The sequence below is a fragment of the Bombina bombina genome, chromosome 4 (assembly GCF_027579735.1).
Source record: "Bombina bombina isolate aBomBom1 chromosome 4, aBomBom1.pri, whole genome shotgun sequence".
In the NCBI taxonomy this organism is placed as follows: Eukaryota; Metazoa; Chordata; class Amphibia; order Anura; family Bombinatoridae; genus Bombina; species Bombina bombina.
The window spans coordinates 839,081,524-839,100,531 of record NC_069502.1 but is presented as its reverse complement, the minus strand read 5'-3'; the positions used below and the strand labels follow the sequence as shown (position 1 = coordinate 839,100,531).

The 19,008-nt window shown below is 40.0% G+C and overlaps 1 protein-coding gene across 1 annotated transcript in view; it reads right to left on the bottom strand.

Moving 5' to 3' along the window:
- LOC128657219 (gastrula zinc finger protein XlCGF26.1-like) overlaps positions 1–19,008 on the bottom strand; it is a 117,874-nt gene that overhangs the window by 96,637 nt on the left and 2,229 nt on the right. The window contains exons 2-4 of the mRNA XM_053711478.1: positions 10,462–10,569; positions 6,471–6,575; positions 5,814–5,927 (exon numbers count right to left, since the gene is read on the bottom strand). Of these exons, the coding sequence (XP_053567453.1) occupies positions 5,814–5,927; positions 6,471–6,575; positions 10,462–10,504 (262 nt within the window). The 5' untranslated portion in view covers positions 10,505–10,569. The remainder of the gene's footprint in view (positions 1–5,813; positions 5,928–6,470; positions 6,576–10,461; positions 10,570–19,008) is intronic.

The window sequence follows — 19,008 nt, the reverse complement described above, 5'->3', positions numbered from 1 at the left end:
CTGTCCAGAAGAGCCTCCGATGTCTTGATCCAAGCCCAAGCGGGAGGCTGAAGAGTGACGTCCATCCTTGGGCTGAAGTCTGGATCCAAGCGGCGGCTGAAGAAATCCATCATCGGCTGAAATCGGAAGTCCATCATCGGGATGAAGTCTTCTATCAAGCCGCATCTTCAATCTTCTTTCTTCTGGAGCGGAGCGGAGCCATCTTCTTTCCAACCGACGCGGATCCAACCTCTTCAACCGATGCCTACTCGCCGAATGACGGTTCCTTTAAATGACGTCATCCAAGATGGCGTCCCTCGAATTCCGATTGGCTGATAGGATTCTATCAGCCAATCGGAATTAAGGTAGGAATATTCTGATTGGCTGATGGAATCAGCCAATCAGAATCAAGTTCAATCCGATTGGCTGATCCAATCAGCCACTCAGATTGAGCTCGCATTCTATTGGCTGATCTGAACAGCCAATAGAATGCGAGCTCAATCTGATTGGCTGATTGGATCAGCCAATCGGATTGAACTTGATTCTGATTGGCTGATTCCATCAGCCAATCAGAATATTCCTACCTTAATTCCGATTGGCTGATAGAATCCTATCAGCCAATCGGAATTCGAGGGATGCCATCTTGGATGACGTCATTTAAAGGAACCGTCATTCGGCGAGTAGGCGTCGGTTGAAGAGGTTGGATCCGCGTCGGTTGGAAAGAAGATGGCTCCGCTCCAGAAGAAAGAAGATTGAAGATGCGGCTTGATAGAAGACTTCATCCCGATGATGGACTTCCGACTTCAGCCGATGATGGATTTCTTCAGCCGCCGCTTGGATCCAGACTTCAGCCCGAGGATGGACGTCACTCTTCAGCCCCCCGCTTGGGCTTGGATCAAGACATCGGAGGCTCTTCTGGACAGATCGGGACCCGGTGAGGTGAAGATAAGGTAGGAAGATCTTCAGGGGCTTAGTGTTAGGTTTATTTAAGGGGGTTTGGGTTAGATTAGGGGTATATGGGTTGTAATGTTGGGGGGGGGGGGTATTGTATGTGGGTTTTTTTACAGGCAAAAGAGCTGAATTCTTTGGGGCATGCCCCGCAAAGGGCCCTGTTCAGGGCTGGTAAGGTAAAAGAGCTTTGAACTTTTTTAATTTAGAATAGGGTAGGGCATTTTTTATTTTGGGGGCTTTGTTATTTTATTAGGGGGCTTAGAGTAGGTGTAATTAGTGTAAAATTGTTGTAATATTTTTCTAATGTTTGTAAATATTTTTTTATTTTTTGTAACTTAGTTCTTTTTTATTTTTCGTAATTTTGTAACTTAGGTTAGGATTTATTTTACAGGTAATTTTGTAATTATTTTAACTAGGTAACTATTAAATAGTTCTTAACTATTTAATAGCTATTGTATCTGGTTAATATAATTACAAAGTTGCCTGTAAAATAAATATTAATCCTAAAATAGCTATAATATAATTATAATTTATATTGTAGCTATAGGATTTATTTTACAGGTAAGTATTTAGCTTTAAATAGGAATAAGTTATTTAATAAGAGTTAATTTATTTAGTTAGATAAAAATTATGTTTAACTTAGGGGGGTGTTAGGGTTAGGGTTAGAATTAGCTTTAGGGGTTAATACATTTATTAGAATAGCGGTGAGCTCCAGTCGGCAGATTAGGGGTTAATGTTTGAAGTTAGGTGTCGGCGATGTTAGGGAGGGCAGATTAGGGGTTAATACTATTTCTTATAGGGTTCTTGAGGCGGGAGTGAGGCGGATTAGGGGTTAATAACTTTATTATAATAGCGGCGCGGTCCGGTCGACAGATTAGGGGTTAATAAGTGTAGGCAGGTGAAGGCGACGTTGTGGGGGGCAGATTAGGGGTTAATTTATATAATATAGGGGTCGGCGGTGTTAGGGGCAGCAGATTAGGGGTACATAGGGATAATGTAAGTAGCGGCGGTTTACGGAGCGGCAGATTAGGGGTTAAAAAAAATATGCAGGTGTCAGCGATAGCGGGGGCGGCAGAATAGAGGTTAATAAGTGTAAGGTTAGGGGTGTTTAGACTCGGGTACATGTTAGAGTGTTAGGTGCAGACGTAGGAAGTGTTTCCCAATAGAAAACAATGGGGCTGCGTTAGGAGCTGAACGCGGCTTTTTTGCAGGTGTTAGGTTTTTTTTCAGCTCAAATGGCCCCATTGTTTTCTATGGGGGAATCGTGCACGAGCACGTTTTTGAAGCTGGCCACTTCCGTAAGCACCGCTGGTATCTAGAGTTGCAGTGGCGTTAAATTATGCTCTACGCTCCCTTTCTGGAGCCTAACGCACTGAAAACCCAGCCATTCTGTGAACTCTAAATACCAGCGGTATTTAAAAGGTGCGGGAGAAAAAAAGCACGCGTAGCTAACGCACCCCTTTGGCCGCAGAACTCTAAATCTAGGCGTTAGTATCTTTTGATACCAAGATAATGAAGAAAATTAGATAATAGAAGTAAATTTTAAACTTGTTTAAAATTGTATTCTCTCACCGATTCATGAAATAAAAATTTGGGGTTTCATGTCCATTTAACAAGGCTGATAATTATTTAGCGTACCCTATACTTTGAATGGAAAGAGCAGGATTTATATTACATTGGTGAGTTAAGTGTGTACAGAAGGTCACCAGCACTATTTCATATAAAGCTGAAATTCTTTATTAAAGACACACAAAAACAAGCGACATTTCGGGGATTAACCCCTTAGTCATGCCAAATGTTACATGCACACAGGTACTCTGCTTTTAAGCACAAATGTTCACGTCAGGAACTCCTGTGCTTATCTCTGGCACCATACTTTTGATACTTTTATATTACATCTTAAAGTGCATTAGTAACAAAATTAAAAACATAAATATTACTAAAGACAGTACAGCAGAAAAAAATGATACATTATGTATACTATTTAGAAACAACATGGAACAATTAATTCACTGAATGTCACTTTGTTAATTATGAAGATCATTCAAGAAACAAGATTAGGTGCCATAGACACAAACCATTCTTAGGGATAAATACTTAAGTAAATTTATGAGTAACGGGGAAAAGGCATCCACAATATACAATATACCTGTAGTTTTGATTTAAAAGAAACAGGTTAGATCAAAGTCCCGATTAAGGCCCTTTGGAATCAGTTTCAATCTTGTGGATCCACCACATCTCTTTTTTTTTTTTTTTTTTAATAATCTCTCTCTGTCCATACCATTCCTAGGTTTATTTATATGTTCTATGATTTGCCACCTCAATTGGCTAATGCCATGGCCATGTTCTAGGAAGTGTTTGGACAGAGGAGCCTCCAAATTTTTTCTCCTGATATTGGAGCGGTGTTGACTCATACGCTCCCTGACCTTTTGTGTTGTCTCACCCAAGTATACTAGAGAGAACAAGGACACTTAAAGTGACATGAAACCCAAAAAATGTATTTCATGATTCAGATAGGGAATACAATTTTAAACAACTTTCCAATTTACTTCTATTTGCTTCCTTCTCTTGTTATCCTTTGATGAAAGGTTTATATAGCCAAGCTCAGGAGCAGCAGAGAACCTAGATTCTAGCTGTTGATTGGTGATTGGCTCACCCATGTGTTCAGTTAGAAACCATTAGTGCATTGCTGCTTTTTCAACAAATTATACCAAGAGAATGAAATAGATTAGATAATAGAAGTAAAATTAGAAATACGTTTAAAATTGTATTCTCTATCTGAATCATGAAAGATTTTTTTTGGGGTTTCATGTCCCTTTAACTAGATATAGAACATGAGTAGTTTCACAGGTATATGATACCTTTTACCATTATGGAGATGAAAAAATTTAGCTCCTTTGATAATGGAGCTACAACTCATGCAGCCCAAACAGGGGTAGCTACCTTTATGTTTACTACCAATGTATGTTTGTTTGTTTCCCTTACCAGGGCCTATATCAGTTCTAACCAAGTTATCTCTGATACTCTTAACACGCCTGTAGGCCATGAGAGGTGGTTCTTTAAACAAAGCTACTTGTTGATTGCAATCCCTAAGTATGTGCCACTTTTTTCGTATTATCTTGGTAATGTGGTCACTAAGGGGGCTATACTGAGTTACAAAAAACATCCTATTATTTTTATTCGTTTTATCCTCTTTGGGAATAGGATTTTTAATCTCTTTTATCTTTTTGTTTATGAGATTCAAAGGATATCCCCTATCCAAAAAATATGTTGTCATCTCTTTCAGCCTGATGTCCCTATCTGACTCATTACTTACAATTCTTTGAGCTCTGAGCAATTGGCTCTTTGGCAAGGAGTCAATCAATTTCCTGGGATGGAAACTATCGTATTGTAAAAGGGTATTTTTATCTGTATCTATAGTGTACAAGTCGAATTTTAATATGTTGCCACTTTTAGATACTCTAGTATCTAAAAAAAGTAACAGACTCTTCGCTATAAGTGATTGTAAACTGTAGACCTCTAACCATAGAATTAAGTTCAATGACAAAACTCTCCAGGGTTCCAACGTCACCCCACCAGACGCCAAACACATCGTCGATGTAGCGCCACCACACCGCACCTTGTTGTATAAACAATTCTCTCCTCAAATTCATTCATATAAAGGTTGGCGTATGCTGGGGCAATGTTGGTACCCATGGCAGTACCCCTGACCTGCACAAACCACTCATCTTGAAAAAGAAAATAGTTCCAATAGAGTATGAGACTAAGGAGCAGTTCTATAAAGTGACATTGTGCCACAGTATACCTGCCACTCACCATGAGCGTTTTCTTGACAATAGATATACCAGTCTCATGTTTAATAGAGGTATATAAGCTTTTTACGTCCATATTGAATAGCAGGTACCTGTCTGAAGGATACTCAAGTTGTCTTGCTTTATCCAAAAAATGGACAGTATCTTTTAAGAAGCTTGACATTTTAGCTGCTTTAGGCTGCAATAATTTGTCTATAAATCTGGAAATGTTTGTATAAACCGAATCAATGCAAGAAACTATCGGCCTCCCTGGGGGCTTTTTTAAAAAACTTTATGCACCATAGGGGACTGTATTGGTGAGTTAATTGTTACACTCAAGTGCATTACAAAATAGCACTGGAAAAATTAGAGCTTATGGAGACCTGAAGTAAATCTGTTTAAAGGACTTAAAAAATGTAAAAAGCCTCACGATACCTATATCGTGCACTTTTAAACAACTTTCAATTTACTTCTGGTGCCACTAGAATGAAGCAAATTTTGTTATCATTTGTTGAAGGAGCAGCTAAGCAATGCATTGCCGCCCCTGAGCCTACCTAGAAATTCTTTTCAACAAAGGTATCCAATAGAACACAGAAAATTAGATAATAGAAGTAAATTGGAAAGTTGTTTAAATTTGTATTCTCTATCTGAAGCACAAAAGTTAATTTCTACTATACTGTCCTATTAATGCTTGAATATATGCGCAACATAACACATGCATAATATATTAAAATAAAGTATTTCACTCATAGTTATACACATTTAATACAAAAACAAGGTTTATTATTGAAATAAATGTTCTAACAGTGAATTAAAGGTCTATGATCAGGAGCTGGACTAGGACGGACACAAAGGAGTATATGTATTTTATTTAAATGTGTATAAATATACAGGAGTCTATACAGAAAGGGAATCAGCGAGGTCACGCTATCCAACCTCCAGATGTTAGCTGTTTAACTAGGGTTAGAGTTTAACTAGCGCAGCTTTGCCAACAGTGTTACAATTGTGCTAGGACTGAATGCCAGAGGCAAGACCTGTGCTATATTCGGCAGATGTTTGAGGGTAATGTGTTAATTAGTGCTTATCACTCACCTGTAGCCATATTTATTGGAACTTCATCCTCCTCAGTCTTCACATGATCACACACATACGGTTCTCCTCCGTGCTCAACCGCTGAGCCCTCTGAAGGCGTCACATCCATATGGCCTGTACAGTGAGAATATACATGTATGTGTAAGTAGTTTGTAGTACTCGTGGAATGTATCAATTTCTCTCGCATTATATATATATATATATATATATATATATATATATATATATACAAATCATGTGATGACCCAAAAATTACTGTGTGCACACAAGAGAATTATTTAGTAGACTATCACACATACCTCACACACAATATATGTGCAAACTCACCTGTAACCCACATACCTCACACACAATATATGTGCACACTCACCTGTAACCCATGTACCTCACACACAATATATGTGCACACTCACCTGTAACCCACGTACCTCACACACAACACCCATGCTACCTTCATCCCGCAGACACAACATACACACACACATCTGCAAACATGTGTCCTTGAAGACAAAACACACATGCTAACTCACCTGTAACAAATATCCCTCAGACACAACATACATGCACACTCACCTGTAACCTGGGTCTCTTAGACACAACATACATCCACACTCAGCTCTAACCTGTGCCCCTCAGACACAACACATATTCACTCACCTGGGCTGATACGGTCACTGGTTTCCTCATCTTGTGCTTCCAGCTGACGCCTCAAACACAGATCTTCTGTTATCTCAACTTTCACTATATCAGCTTTTTCTTCATCTGTACAAATAAAGCAGATTTAGTTTAATATCACATGATCTAGTTTTTTATAAGATTACCATAAAATAGTTTGTGTATTTCCCAGACAGACAATAGCACCAAATTCACATATTCTACTCCTTTTCCCTCTCATCCTTTTTTTTTTTTTTTTTTTTTACTATGATCATCTATATTCCAGTATAAAAATAGACCATGAACTAAACAAGGGTTAAACTCATGTTATCTTTGCTTATAAAGCAGACAGTAAACTACAAGGGAGAGCAGTAAGTAACTGTGTGCACAGCCCCGGCAGACTCTCACGTATTACTACTCACCGGCAGGGAGGGAGAGCGGTAAGTAACTGTGTGCACAGCCCCGGCAGACTCTCACGTATCACTACTCACCGGCAGGGAGGGAGAGCAGTAAGTAACTGTGTGCACAGCCCCGGCAGACTCTCACGTATTACTACTCACCGGCAGGGAGGGAGAGCAGTAAGTGACTATGTGAACAGCCCCGGCAGACTCTCACGTATTACTACTCACTGGCAGGGAGGGAGAGCAGTAAGTAGAGAAGAAAAAGTGATTGGGATAGCGCTATGCAGCTGCGAGTCTTATAAAGTGAAATAAATATATATTAGTTTGGATCTATTTTTATCTGAATATGAAGGTGTCCCTGTTTTGGGTTGTTCAATTATGGGATTACTATTTTGATATATAAGGATCCCCGGTTTATTTTGATCATATAACCTGGATGATAGAGTAATTTCTATATTTTTAAAATAGTCTTATGTCCTATGTTTTTTATATATAAGTATCTTATAGATATTATTATAAAATATGATGTAAAAGAAGAGAGAGGAGCAAGTGCTTTAAGATATATGTATTTTATTCCTATACAGATAAGGTTCTTATCGTATAATAGTTAACAATAAAATCTAACACATAGATGCCGGCATCTAGATTTAAAACCACATTAAAACAGTTTTTTATTTGAAATTTATACTTGTTATATTCTATCAGTATTACTGCTGGTTTTGGACTATAACCGTGGTTTTATGAAAGCAGCTCTGATTGGCAACATCTGATAAAAAACAAAAAGTTTCTATTCCTTGACATACATGTATCGTATATTTTGTTTGTTACAATTACAATTTTTCAGTGCAGATCTAGTTTTACAATATATTAGCTAGATGAGTGTGAATACCACGTATTTTTACTTAGACATTGATATTCCAGGTCTACGGTGGTTTGTCACAGCGGTAAATGGTAGTAAGTGGATTTATCTGTCATATATACGTGTATAAGCAGATTGTCTCTTGTTATAAAAACCTTTTTATATTGTCCATATTCTGGATCTCCTCCGTTAAAGTTGTGACCGGCCGGTCCTTTGGTGAAGTAGTTCCGTATGTTCTCCCTTGTTTTCTTTTTTTTGGTTAAAATCCGGGTTCTTCAGGTATTTCCTGATCCAATTGTGGATTTTCTCCTTGTGTCTGTGTAGCCCTTAAGCCAGGTGATTGAGGCTGGAGCGGTTACTGGATCCTTGGATAGGAATTACACATATGGAGTCTGTCCCTAGAAAGTGGGATATGGCTCGATGTACCTATCCTAGCCAGCCCGAACACGAGAAAGACCTCTCACCTGCTGGGTTCTGTGTTTAGATATCCTGTGACTGTCAGCAATCTCTAAGCGTTTCAGCCTGGGGCCTTTATCAAGATCTTGATAAAGGCCCCAGGCTGAAACGCTTAGAGATTGCTGACAGTCACAGGATATCTAAACACAGAACCCAGCAGGTGAGAGGTCTTTCTCGTGTTCGGGCTGGCTAGGATAGGTACATCGAGCCATATCCCACTTTCTAGGGACAGACTCCATATGTGTAATTCCTATCCAAGGATCCAGTAACCGCTCCAGCCTCAATCACCTGGCTTAAGGGCTACACAGACACAAGGAGAAAATCCACAATTGGATCAGGAAATACCTGAAGAACCCGGATTTTAACCAAAAAAAAGAAAACAAGGGAGAACATACGGAACTACTTCACCAAAGGACCGTCCGGTCACAACTTTAACGGAGGAGATCCAGAATATGGACAATATAAAAAGGTTTTTATAACAAGAGACAATCTGCTTATACACGTATATATGACAGATAAATCCACTTACTACCATTTACCGCTGTGACAAACCACCGTAGACCTGGAATATCAATGTCTAAGTAAAAATACGTGGTATTCACACTCATCTAGCTAATATATTGTAAAACTAGATCTGCACTGAAAAATTGTAATTGTAACAAACAAAATATACGATACATGTATGTCAAGGAATAGAAACTTTTTGTTTTTTATCAGATGTTGCCAATCAGAGCTGCTTTCATAAAACCAAGGTTATAGTCCAAAACCAGCAGTAATACTGATAGAATATAACAAGCATAAATTTCAAATAAAAAACTGTTTTAATGTGGTTTTAAATCTAGATGCCGGCATCTATGTGTTAGATTTTATTGTTAACTATTATACGATAAGAACCTTATCTGTATAGGAATAAAATACATATATCTTAAAGCACTTGCTCCTCTCTCTTCTTTTACATCATATTTTATAATAATATCTATAAGATACTTATATATAAAAAACATAGGACATAAGACTATTTTAAAAATATAGAAATTACTCTATCATCCAGGTTATATGATCAAAATAAACCGGGGATCCTTATATATCAAAATAGTAATCCCATAATTGAACAACCCAAAACAGGGACACCTTCATATTCAGATAAAAATAGATCCAAACTAATATATATTTATTTCACTTTATAAGACTCGCAGCTGCATAGCGCTATCCCAATCACTTTTTCTTCTCTTCTAAACTTCGGTGATAGTGTTTTTGAGGTTACATCACCATTTGGGATTAGCTAAGAGTCTGAGTGTAGAATCTTTGTATTAACTTTAACCCTCTAGAGAGCAGTAAGTAACTGTGTGCAAAGCCCCGGCAGACTCTCACGTATTACTACTCACCGGCAGGGAGGGAGAGCAGTAAGTGTGTGCACAGCCCCGGCAGACTCTCATGTATTACTACTCACCGGCAGGGAGGGAGAGCAGTAAGTAACTGTGTGCACAGCCCCGGCAGACTCTCACGTATTACTACTCACCGGCAGGGAGGGAGAGCAGTAAGTAACTGTGTGCACAGCCCCGGCAGACTCTCACGTATTACTACTCACCGGCAGGGAGGGAGAGCATTAAGTAACTGTGTGCACAGCCCCGGCAGATTCTCACGTATTACTACTCACCGGCAGGGAGGGAGAGCATTAAGTAACTGTGTGCACAGCCCCGGCAGACTCTCACGTATTACTACTCACGGGCAGGGAGGGAGAGCAGTAAGTAACTGTGTGCTCAGCCCCGGCAGACTCTCACGTATTACTACTCACCGGCAGGGAGGGAGAGCAGTAAGTAACTGTGTGCACAGCCCCGGCAGACTCTCACGTATTACTACTCACCGGCAGGGAGGGAGAGCAGTAAGTAACTGTGTGCACAGCCCCGGCAGACTCTCACGTATTACTACTCACCGGCAGGGAGGGAGAGCAGTAAGTAACTGTGTGCACAGCCCCGGCAGACTCTCACGTATTACTACTCACCGGCAGGAAGGGAGAGCAGTAAGTAACTGTGTGCACAGCCCCGGCAGACTCTCACGTATTACTACTCACCGGCAGGGAGGGAGAGCAGTAAGTAACTGTGTGCACAGCCCCGGCAGACTCTCACGTATTACTACTCACAGGCAGGGAGGGAGAGCAGTAAGTAACTGTGTGCACAGCCCCGGCAGACTCTCACGTATTACTACTCACAGGCAGGGAGGGAGAGCAGTAAGTAACTGTGTGCACAGCCCCAGCAGACTCTCACGTATTACTACTCACCGGCAGGGAGGGAGCAATGTATTTCAGTCTGATGACTATTCATGGCATCTGTCTCATCCTCTTCCTTCACATTTAATAGCCCAGTGCCCGGGTTTTCCTCTAGACGCCCTGTAATTACAGCAGGAAGTTACCTGATAGAGCACAGTACAGGGTGTAACATAAACTTATATAACAGAAGTTAGTACTTTATGATTTAGTTTATTACACAATTAGTGCAAGTCTAATAATTTAGCTATTAGTATCACTAGATGGCAGCACTATTTCCTGCTCCAGACACCTACCTAGGTATCTCTTCAGCAAAGAATACCATAAGAACAAAACAAATTTGAAAATAGAAATACATTTGAAACCTTTTTAAAATTGTATTATCTGAATTGCAAAAGAAACATTTTGGGTTTCACACATCCCTTTAAAGGTTAATAAGCTATGGGTAAAAATAAACCAGCATCTTGGAAAAGTGTAGTTATTTTGTATAGAAAAAGAAAAACCGCTGCACGCTACAGGCTTAAAAGTGAAAAAATAACTTTTAACCTTTTTTTTTTTTTTTTTGAAACAGCTTTATTAAGAAATTAGTAGAGTTTGTACAGACAGTGCATGTTACATTTCGTTAGAGAAAAAAATCACATTGATGGTATCAAGTACAGGGTATACTGACTGTTGACAAAGAATAATGCTGTCAGTTAGAATTTAAAGCTTTAAACAAACAAACAAACATACAGTAAAATGAAAAATATATTTGTGTGAGAAACAACAATGTCTGAGTGATTAATTTCGTCGTGAAACTGCGTGAGAAACTTCTTACTGTGGAACCTGGGATCTGGAGTTCACATATTCCTCCCATATCACTTTCATTTGGGCATATGAATCTATGTTCTTGTTAGTCAAGTAGGAGTACTCCTCTAGCTCAAGAATTTGATTAAAAATGTGTAGCCATTGTGCTATATCTGGTACTATTCTGCTTTTCCAATTTTTTACCATTAATTTTTTGAGACTGTTGCTACCAATAAATAGTAAATTCCTTCTATCCTTTGAAATCTTGCATGGGATGATATTAAAGAGCCACAGTAGGGGGTCCACAGGCAAAGAAATACCCAACATAACCGACATCTCACGTGCTACTTCCCTCCACATTCCCACTATTAGGGGACATGTCCACCATATGTGGGACATAGTACCTAAATGTACTCCGCATCTCCAACATCTATCGCTACGAGTGGGGAATAGTTTATGGAGTCTGGCAGGGGTAAGGTACCATCTCTGAATTATTTTTAAATTCATCTCAATCAATCTGCTGGATGCAGAAATTCTAGTTACTGTCGAGAATATTAGTGTTCTGTCTGTGTCGGTCAAGTCGATCCCCAATTCTTTCTCCCAACTATCAATATAATATGGGCTATTTGTTGTGGACTGTAGAAGGGCATAAGTTAGTGAGAGAGCTCTTCTAATGGGAGCCTTAGAGTTGCATAAGGCCTCAAACGGGGTTAGTGTGCGTAAAAAGTTATTCCTATCTTTATGTTTATAAATATAAGAGTGGCACTGTCTCAAGACAAACCAATTACTGAATGCCATGAGGCCTGACTCCATCAGTTCGGGGCTAGTATAAAGATGCTGTTCGTTCCCTAAATGCACCATCATGATTACTCTATTATTTTCTGTGGCAGGGGCTTGTCTGAGGAGGCCCGTCCCCGGGGGAAAGTCTATATTATCGGTAAGGGGAGTCAAGGGTGAGAACCTGGATGTGATGTGCGGATATTCAGTCAGGATCCTATCCCACGCTTTCAACGTTTCTAGAATGAGTGTATTTTGTGTGATCTTATCTGGAAAGGTCGCCCGTCTCTGCCAACATAGTGCCCCCAGGTGTCTCTGTTCTGTGATATCATGTTCCAACCTCACCCATGCCTTGTGTTCATAGTTTGTATACCAGTCTATCACCCTTTGCAGGAAGACAGCCTGTCTATATTTCGTCAAGTTAGGAACTCCCAAGCCTCCATCCTTAACGTGCATGCACATAATTTTTTTATTTATTCTAGCTTTTCTTCTATCCCAAATATAATCTAATATTACTTTCTGGAGGGTGTCTAAGAAATTAGAAGGGATAGTAATTGGTACTGTCTGGAGTATATATAGTATCCGTGGCAGAACATTCATCTTTGTGGCCTGGATTCTACCTAACCACGTTATGTGTTGGGAACGCCATGAAGACATGTCTGCGGTGAGGGTTCTTTGTAAAGTTTTGTAATTAAGTGCAAACATCTCCTTTTCGGAGGGGGCTAGCATTATCCCTAGGTATTTTAGGCTATTTCTCTGGATTCGGAACGGGCATAACTCCCTAATCCGTTCCAGTGTATGTCCTTCACACTGAATGGGTAGCATTTCAGATTTGTTTTTATTAATCAAAAAATTGGATGCCAAATGGAAGCTATCCAACTCTTCCAACAAATGGGAAATAGTCTCGGCTGGGGAGGTTAGGAAAAACAGCACATCGTCTGCGAATAGTAAAGTCTTATGTTCCCTATCTGCTATTGTGATGCCTAGGATGTCCCTATTTAGCCTTATCTTTGCTGCCAATGCTTCTACTACGCACGCGAACAGCAGGGGCGACAATGGGCATCCCTGCCTCGTTCCATTGGAGATGTCTAGTTTCCCTGAGAATATACCATTCACCCTAACTTTAGCTCTTGGAGAGGTATACAGGGCCATTATGTTTGAGATAAAACTATCACATATACCAAATTTCTGGAGTATCCTCCTAAGAAAAAGCCAACTGACGCGGTCGAAAGCTTTCTCCGCGTCAGTGGAGACCACCACTGTTGGTATTTTGTTACTTTGTACATAGTTGACAAGATGAATTGCCCTTACTGTGTTATCTTTCGCCTCTCGGGCCTGTATAAAACCCACCTGATCGTTACTTATGATGGACGGTAGGACTAATCCTAATCTGTTAGCCAATATCTTTGAATATATTTTCAAGTCAGTGTTTAACAACGAAATTGGGCGGAAGTTCTCAGGTCTATCTGGTGGTTTGCCCTGTTTCGGGAGCACCGTAATATATGCTTCTAAATTAAGCTGCGGAAATGGGACCTCCTCTGTTATATCATTGAACAAGGACACCATGTGTGGGATCAGAATATCTCTAAATTTTTTAAAATAGTTGTTAGTAAATCCATCGGGACCTGGAGCTTTATTTGATGGGAGTTGGGAAATAACTTCCTTTATCTCTTCGAGGGTTATAGGCGCTTTAAGAGTGTTATTCTGGTCTTGCATTAGCTGAGGTAAAGGAATATTTCTTAGATAGTTCTGAATATACCTGTCATGGCCAGGGCTATCAGTATGTAAGCTTTCCAAGTTGTATAAACGTTCGTAATATGTCCTAAAGGCTTCTGCTATTTTGTCTGAGGTATATACTTCCTTATTGTGGTTATTTTTAAGTGTCAGGATATAACTCCTATTTATTTTTCTTTTTAATTTCCTGGCTAGAATTGGGCCACATTTGTTATCCCCTTCATAGTATTTTTGTTGCAATCTAAATGTCTGTCTCTTGCATTCCTTTCCCATGAGTGAGTTAACTGCCTCCCTACATTCAGTTATTTTCTGCTGAAGAGCTAAATCTGTGGAGTCTGACTCTCTTTGTTTTTCTAGTGTCTCTAGTTGCTGTAATAACTCGTTGAGGGCCCTATTTGTCTGTTTGGTTTGGTGGGATTGAATACTAATTATCTCCCCCCTTATTACAGTCTTGTGTGCCTCCCATACCATTCTGATGTCTGTCTTGGGGGTCGCGGTCGTGTTAATAGTAAAATATTCCGTTATTGATTTTTCTAAGCGTTGGATAATGGTTGGGTCCCCCAGTATGCCTTCCTCCAATCTCCATGAGTGTTGTTTGCAGGGGATATGTGGCCAGTTAAACTCGCAGCTAACTATAGAATGGTCAGACCATGAATTTGGTAGTATTCTTAATCGTGTGACTCTAGCTAGGTTAGTGACATCTACCATTATGTAGTTAATGCGTGAGTGTCTTTGATGTGGGTTGGAGAAAAAAGTATATTCTTTCCTATCGGAATAGAGTACCCTCCAGGCATCATGTAGGGCAAGATCTTTCAGTTGTACTTTAACAGAGTTAATCACCCGGTGAGGAGTAGAAGAGGTATGGTTAGAGTTATCCAGTATGGGATTCATTGTAATATTAAAATCCCCCCCCATGACCACCGCCCCTTTAGCTAGTTCCAATAACAGATTAGATAATTGTTTAAAAAAGTTATCTTGTTTTAAATTTGGGGCATAAACATTCACCAAGGTGACTACTGAGTTATAAAGTTTCCCTATTAAGATGAGATATCGCCCCTGTTTATCCGCGATTTTCTTAGTTAGTGTGAATGGGATACCCCTCTTTATTAGGATGGCAACCCCATTTGTTTTGGCAGTGTTCGAGGCGTAGTATGAGTCTCCAAATTTATATGTAAAGGTCCTGGGTTCCCTACCTCTAATAAAATGTGTCTCTTGTAAAAAGACCACCTCTCCTTTTTTCTGTTTGAGGTCTTTCAGTGCTATATTTCTTTTGTACTGGCTGTTAAGTCCCTTTGTGTTAGTTGTAAGGAAGTGGAGATTGCTCTTTGTGTATAACATTTTAACTAGTTTCCCTTCCTCCACCCATTCTCAAGGTTTGAAAAGTGACTATGCTATGTGGGGGCTTCTTAAGTGATGGTATGACATTCCCAGAAAGAGGTACAAGTGTGCAGCATTGTATATATTCCCAGTTCCATTCAACTATCATCTTATCACTTACGCAGCTATATTTGTATTGCAGTTGATTCACTCCATGACATTTGATTATAAGATTAAAACTAAAATTTAAGCATAAAAATAAATAACAATAAACAGTAAACAAAATCTTTGTCCCTTTGAGAGAACCGTCTCTCAGGGCCATAATATGGATGGGGAGTGTGTCCAGGACCACTCCTTAAACATGTAAATTTCTGAATTTCTTTCAACCTAAGGGTATGTGAAAAAAAAGGCAGAAAAATGTAAACATAAACATTAACGTTAATTTTAAACTTTAAACATTAAACATGGTCACAAGACTATTGTCCATAATGGGAGGTTCATTGGGTGAGCTGTCTGTGCTCGCTAAGTAAGCACAGCAGTGTAATTGTTCTTCCAACGGGCACCTGGGAGGTGAATGTCAATTTGGAGCTACGAATAAAGCCCTGGCCCGGGGAAGTCATTGTCTATTATAATGAACGCTCCATAACATCTGGGAATGTTTATAATCTTTTAGTAAAGGAAAAAAGGAAGAGTAAATTAGATTGATCTCACCTATTACTTGGTCAGTTCACCAGAGCTGAGAATTTAAGAGTCCACTTCCACTTCAGGGCTTGATGGTTGATCCAGTTCCTTTGCATTCTTTCTCTTTGGTGGTACTTTGGTCCACCTCTGAATTGAGTTCTGATTAGGCTGTATGCGTTGTCTGGTTTCTTCCTTCCCTACATCTGAAGGATGCGGCCGTCGAAAAGAGAGTTTCAAATCTTCTGCTAGGGCAGGTAGATCCTCTTCTGTTTTATAGATAATTGTACGCCCCTCATGAGTCACTATTAAACTGAACGGATAGCCCCAGCGGTATCGTATTCGTTGCTCCTGCAACACTTTAGTAATAAACCTTACTTCTCTTCTTCTTTGTATAGTAGCTGGGCTGAGGTCCATGAATATTTGTAGCTTATGGTCCACATATTGGATAGTAGGGGTGGAACGGGCTGCCTGCCAAATCTTTTCTTTTTCTGCGTAGCGTAGGAATTTTAGGATTATGTCTCGTGGCGGGGCGTTTGGAGGCGGGGGCGGTCTGAGGGCCCTATGCGCTCTGTCCAGTTCTATGTCAGGAATTGATTGATCATCCAAGAGAAGTTTAAACAGACCCTGTAGATAATTAGGGATATCTGAATGTGAAACGGTTTCAGGGACGCCCCTGATCCTCAGGTTATTACGGCGCCCCCTGTTGTCCAGCTCCTCTATCTTATCTTGCAGGGTCTCCATCTGAGCTTGGTGTATATTAACCTGTGTGGTTACGCCATCAAATAAAGTATTCATAGTCTCTTGTGTTTCTTCTACATATTCAATTCTCTGCCCCATTTCATTTAAATTCTGCTTCATATTTGCTAGATCTTTTGTTATTAAATCCTTAAGAGCATCAAAGTCAGCTTTGGTGGGTAGGTTAGCTATGTCTGCTTTAATCTGCGTGGCATAAGACCATGAGATGTCTGTGGTTGGATTCGCAGAGGTTTCTATGCTTGGTGAGTCTTGGCTATGTGAGTCTCCCTCTTTTTGATTATTTGTAGGGCATTGGAAAAAATTGCTCACTGAAGTGGTAAGCTGTGAGTGCGATTTGGCCGCTTTGTCAGCTTTATTTTTAGCTTTAGATGTCATGTTGAATTTGTGGTAAGGCCTCTGCAAATTGTATGCACGTGGGAGAGGATTACAACACAATAAAAATTAATTCACTGTTTGCGTTACTGACTCGCTCTATCTTCTCTGCTCCTTTATATCAAAGAATTTATGAAAAGTGTCCTGCATGGGGGCAGTGATAAAATCAAGGCCTCTCTCCTCTAAGTTATTTCCCAAGTCTGCTTAGTTTTTCTGCATTTTCCTGTGACCGGATTATGGGGTGCCTTCTCTACACATTGTTCAGTGTAGGGGGACTTGCTTCAGTTATTAAGAGGCTTGAACGCTCCATTGTGAGTGAGCCTGCCTCCGCTCCAAATACTTCAGTATCACCTTTTAGCTAGGCCGTAATGGCGGCGAAACTTTAATTTTGTCGTCTTTAGTAAACAGCTGCCGCAAGGTTTGACGGCCGTCAAAATCAGTATGCCTGGTGTTTGAGCTTTAGCAGCGCTTATTGTCCCGGTGTAGTCAGTGTGTCAGTTCTTACCAGATGGCGATGCCCTTAAGTATCGGTGACGACTTTTAGCGTTATGACGGATCTGCTCAAGTGCCCATGTCGGATCTTTCGGTCACCTCCACCTTTGCCGGGCATATCCTTGTCCACAATCTGTACAAAAAAATCTTTGGTAGAGGTCTGTAACCCTTAGTTAGTGCACAAAAGGAGTAGTCCCGGTGCCGGAGCTTCACACACAAGCGGCCATTCACCTGCGTGGCCAGGCTCCGCCTCCATAACTTTTAACCTTTTAATGCCGTTATGCCGTTGTATTCGGTCACAACGGCACTGGGCTTTAAAGCCGTTATGACGGAATACAACGTCATCGCAAACGGCTGTCCTGAAGCCTACTAGGCTTGCAGGATTTGATCACGGTCTGTAGGGCATTCCTAGCGCCATAGGGACGCCCCCCAGACCCGATCCCATAATTGAAATATTGTGAACGTTTGCACGACTTTATAACTCTGTCATGAAAGGGTTAATAAGGCATAGGTAAAAACAAGGTACATAGAGGCAGCAAATCCTTATGCGTTTCGTGCCGGTGCTTGGCACTTAGTCATAGGAATGACTTCTGCAACACGGACCCTCAATTTAAAAAGGGGCAGTGTCCAATCAAAGTGTAAGTATTGAACACATGTGAAATACAAACATTTAAAAACACATATTAGTACAGATATCACAACATGGATACAAGAGAGATAAAGTACAGATTATTTAGAGATAATTGGACATGCTGCAAAGTTACAAATTGTAAACCCATAGTTGACTAAAAACTTTTATTGCTGGGTATAGAAAGTGCAGTGCCAATATTGCTCTATCAGTATGTTATAAAGAAATGTATATTAGGGTATCTAAGGCAAAGTGATGTGCATATATTTGAGTGAGTACATAGTTCTATCATGGAAACTTATAGGGCACAAACGTTTTAATAAGTACAAAGTTTACATATTATAGCATATTCAATAAGGCTTATATAAAGATTTGAAAAAATATATAAATTAAATAGAGTATATACATATGCAAACATCTTACTGCAGATAAAAAAATATATCAAAGAGACACAGTATTTGAGATATACAAATAAGGGGTTAAACCAAAAATGGACATTTGCTATGCAATAAAGCTGACCTTATAGGTGATTAGTTATTAAATCCCTTTTAATCTACAAAGCAGCTCATATCTCATTCACAGTTAAGGCCTAGTGGTGTTATGGTTTTTAGCTTATACATCCAGTATAAGTCACGTTTTTGTAATAATTTAAACTTGTTGCCGCCCCCTTAATGGGGAAACAACTTTATCTATGACCCTGTCTGTCATAGGGAATTTATAGGTCATATGCACAATGTTGAGGTGTCTGGCCACTGTTGAATCTTTGTTATAATTTTTAGTATCCCTTATGTGTTCTCTGACCCTGGGTCTGAGTTCCCTGGTTGTCTGACCTACAAATTGTTGGGAACAAAGGGTACATTCCAGAAGGTACACAAAAAATTTTGTCCTGCAATTAGCATAGAAATCTACACTAAAGACCGCTGCTCCATAGCCTGCCTGCTCTGAGGCGGCGGACAGAAATCAACCCGATCGAATACGATCGGGTTGATTGACACCCCCTGCTAGCGACCGTATGGCCG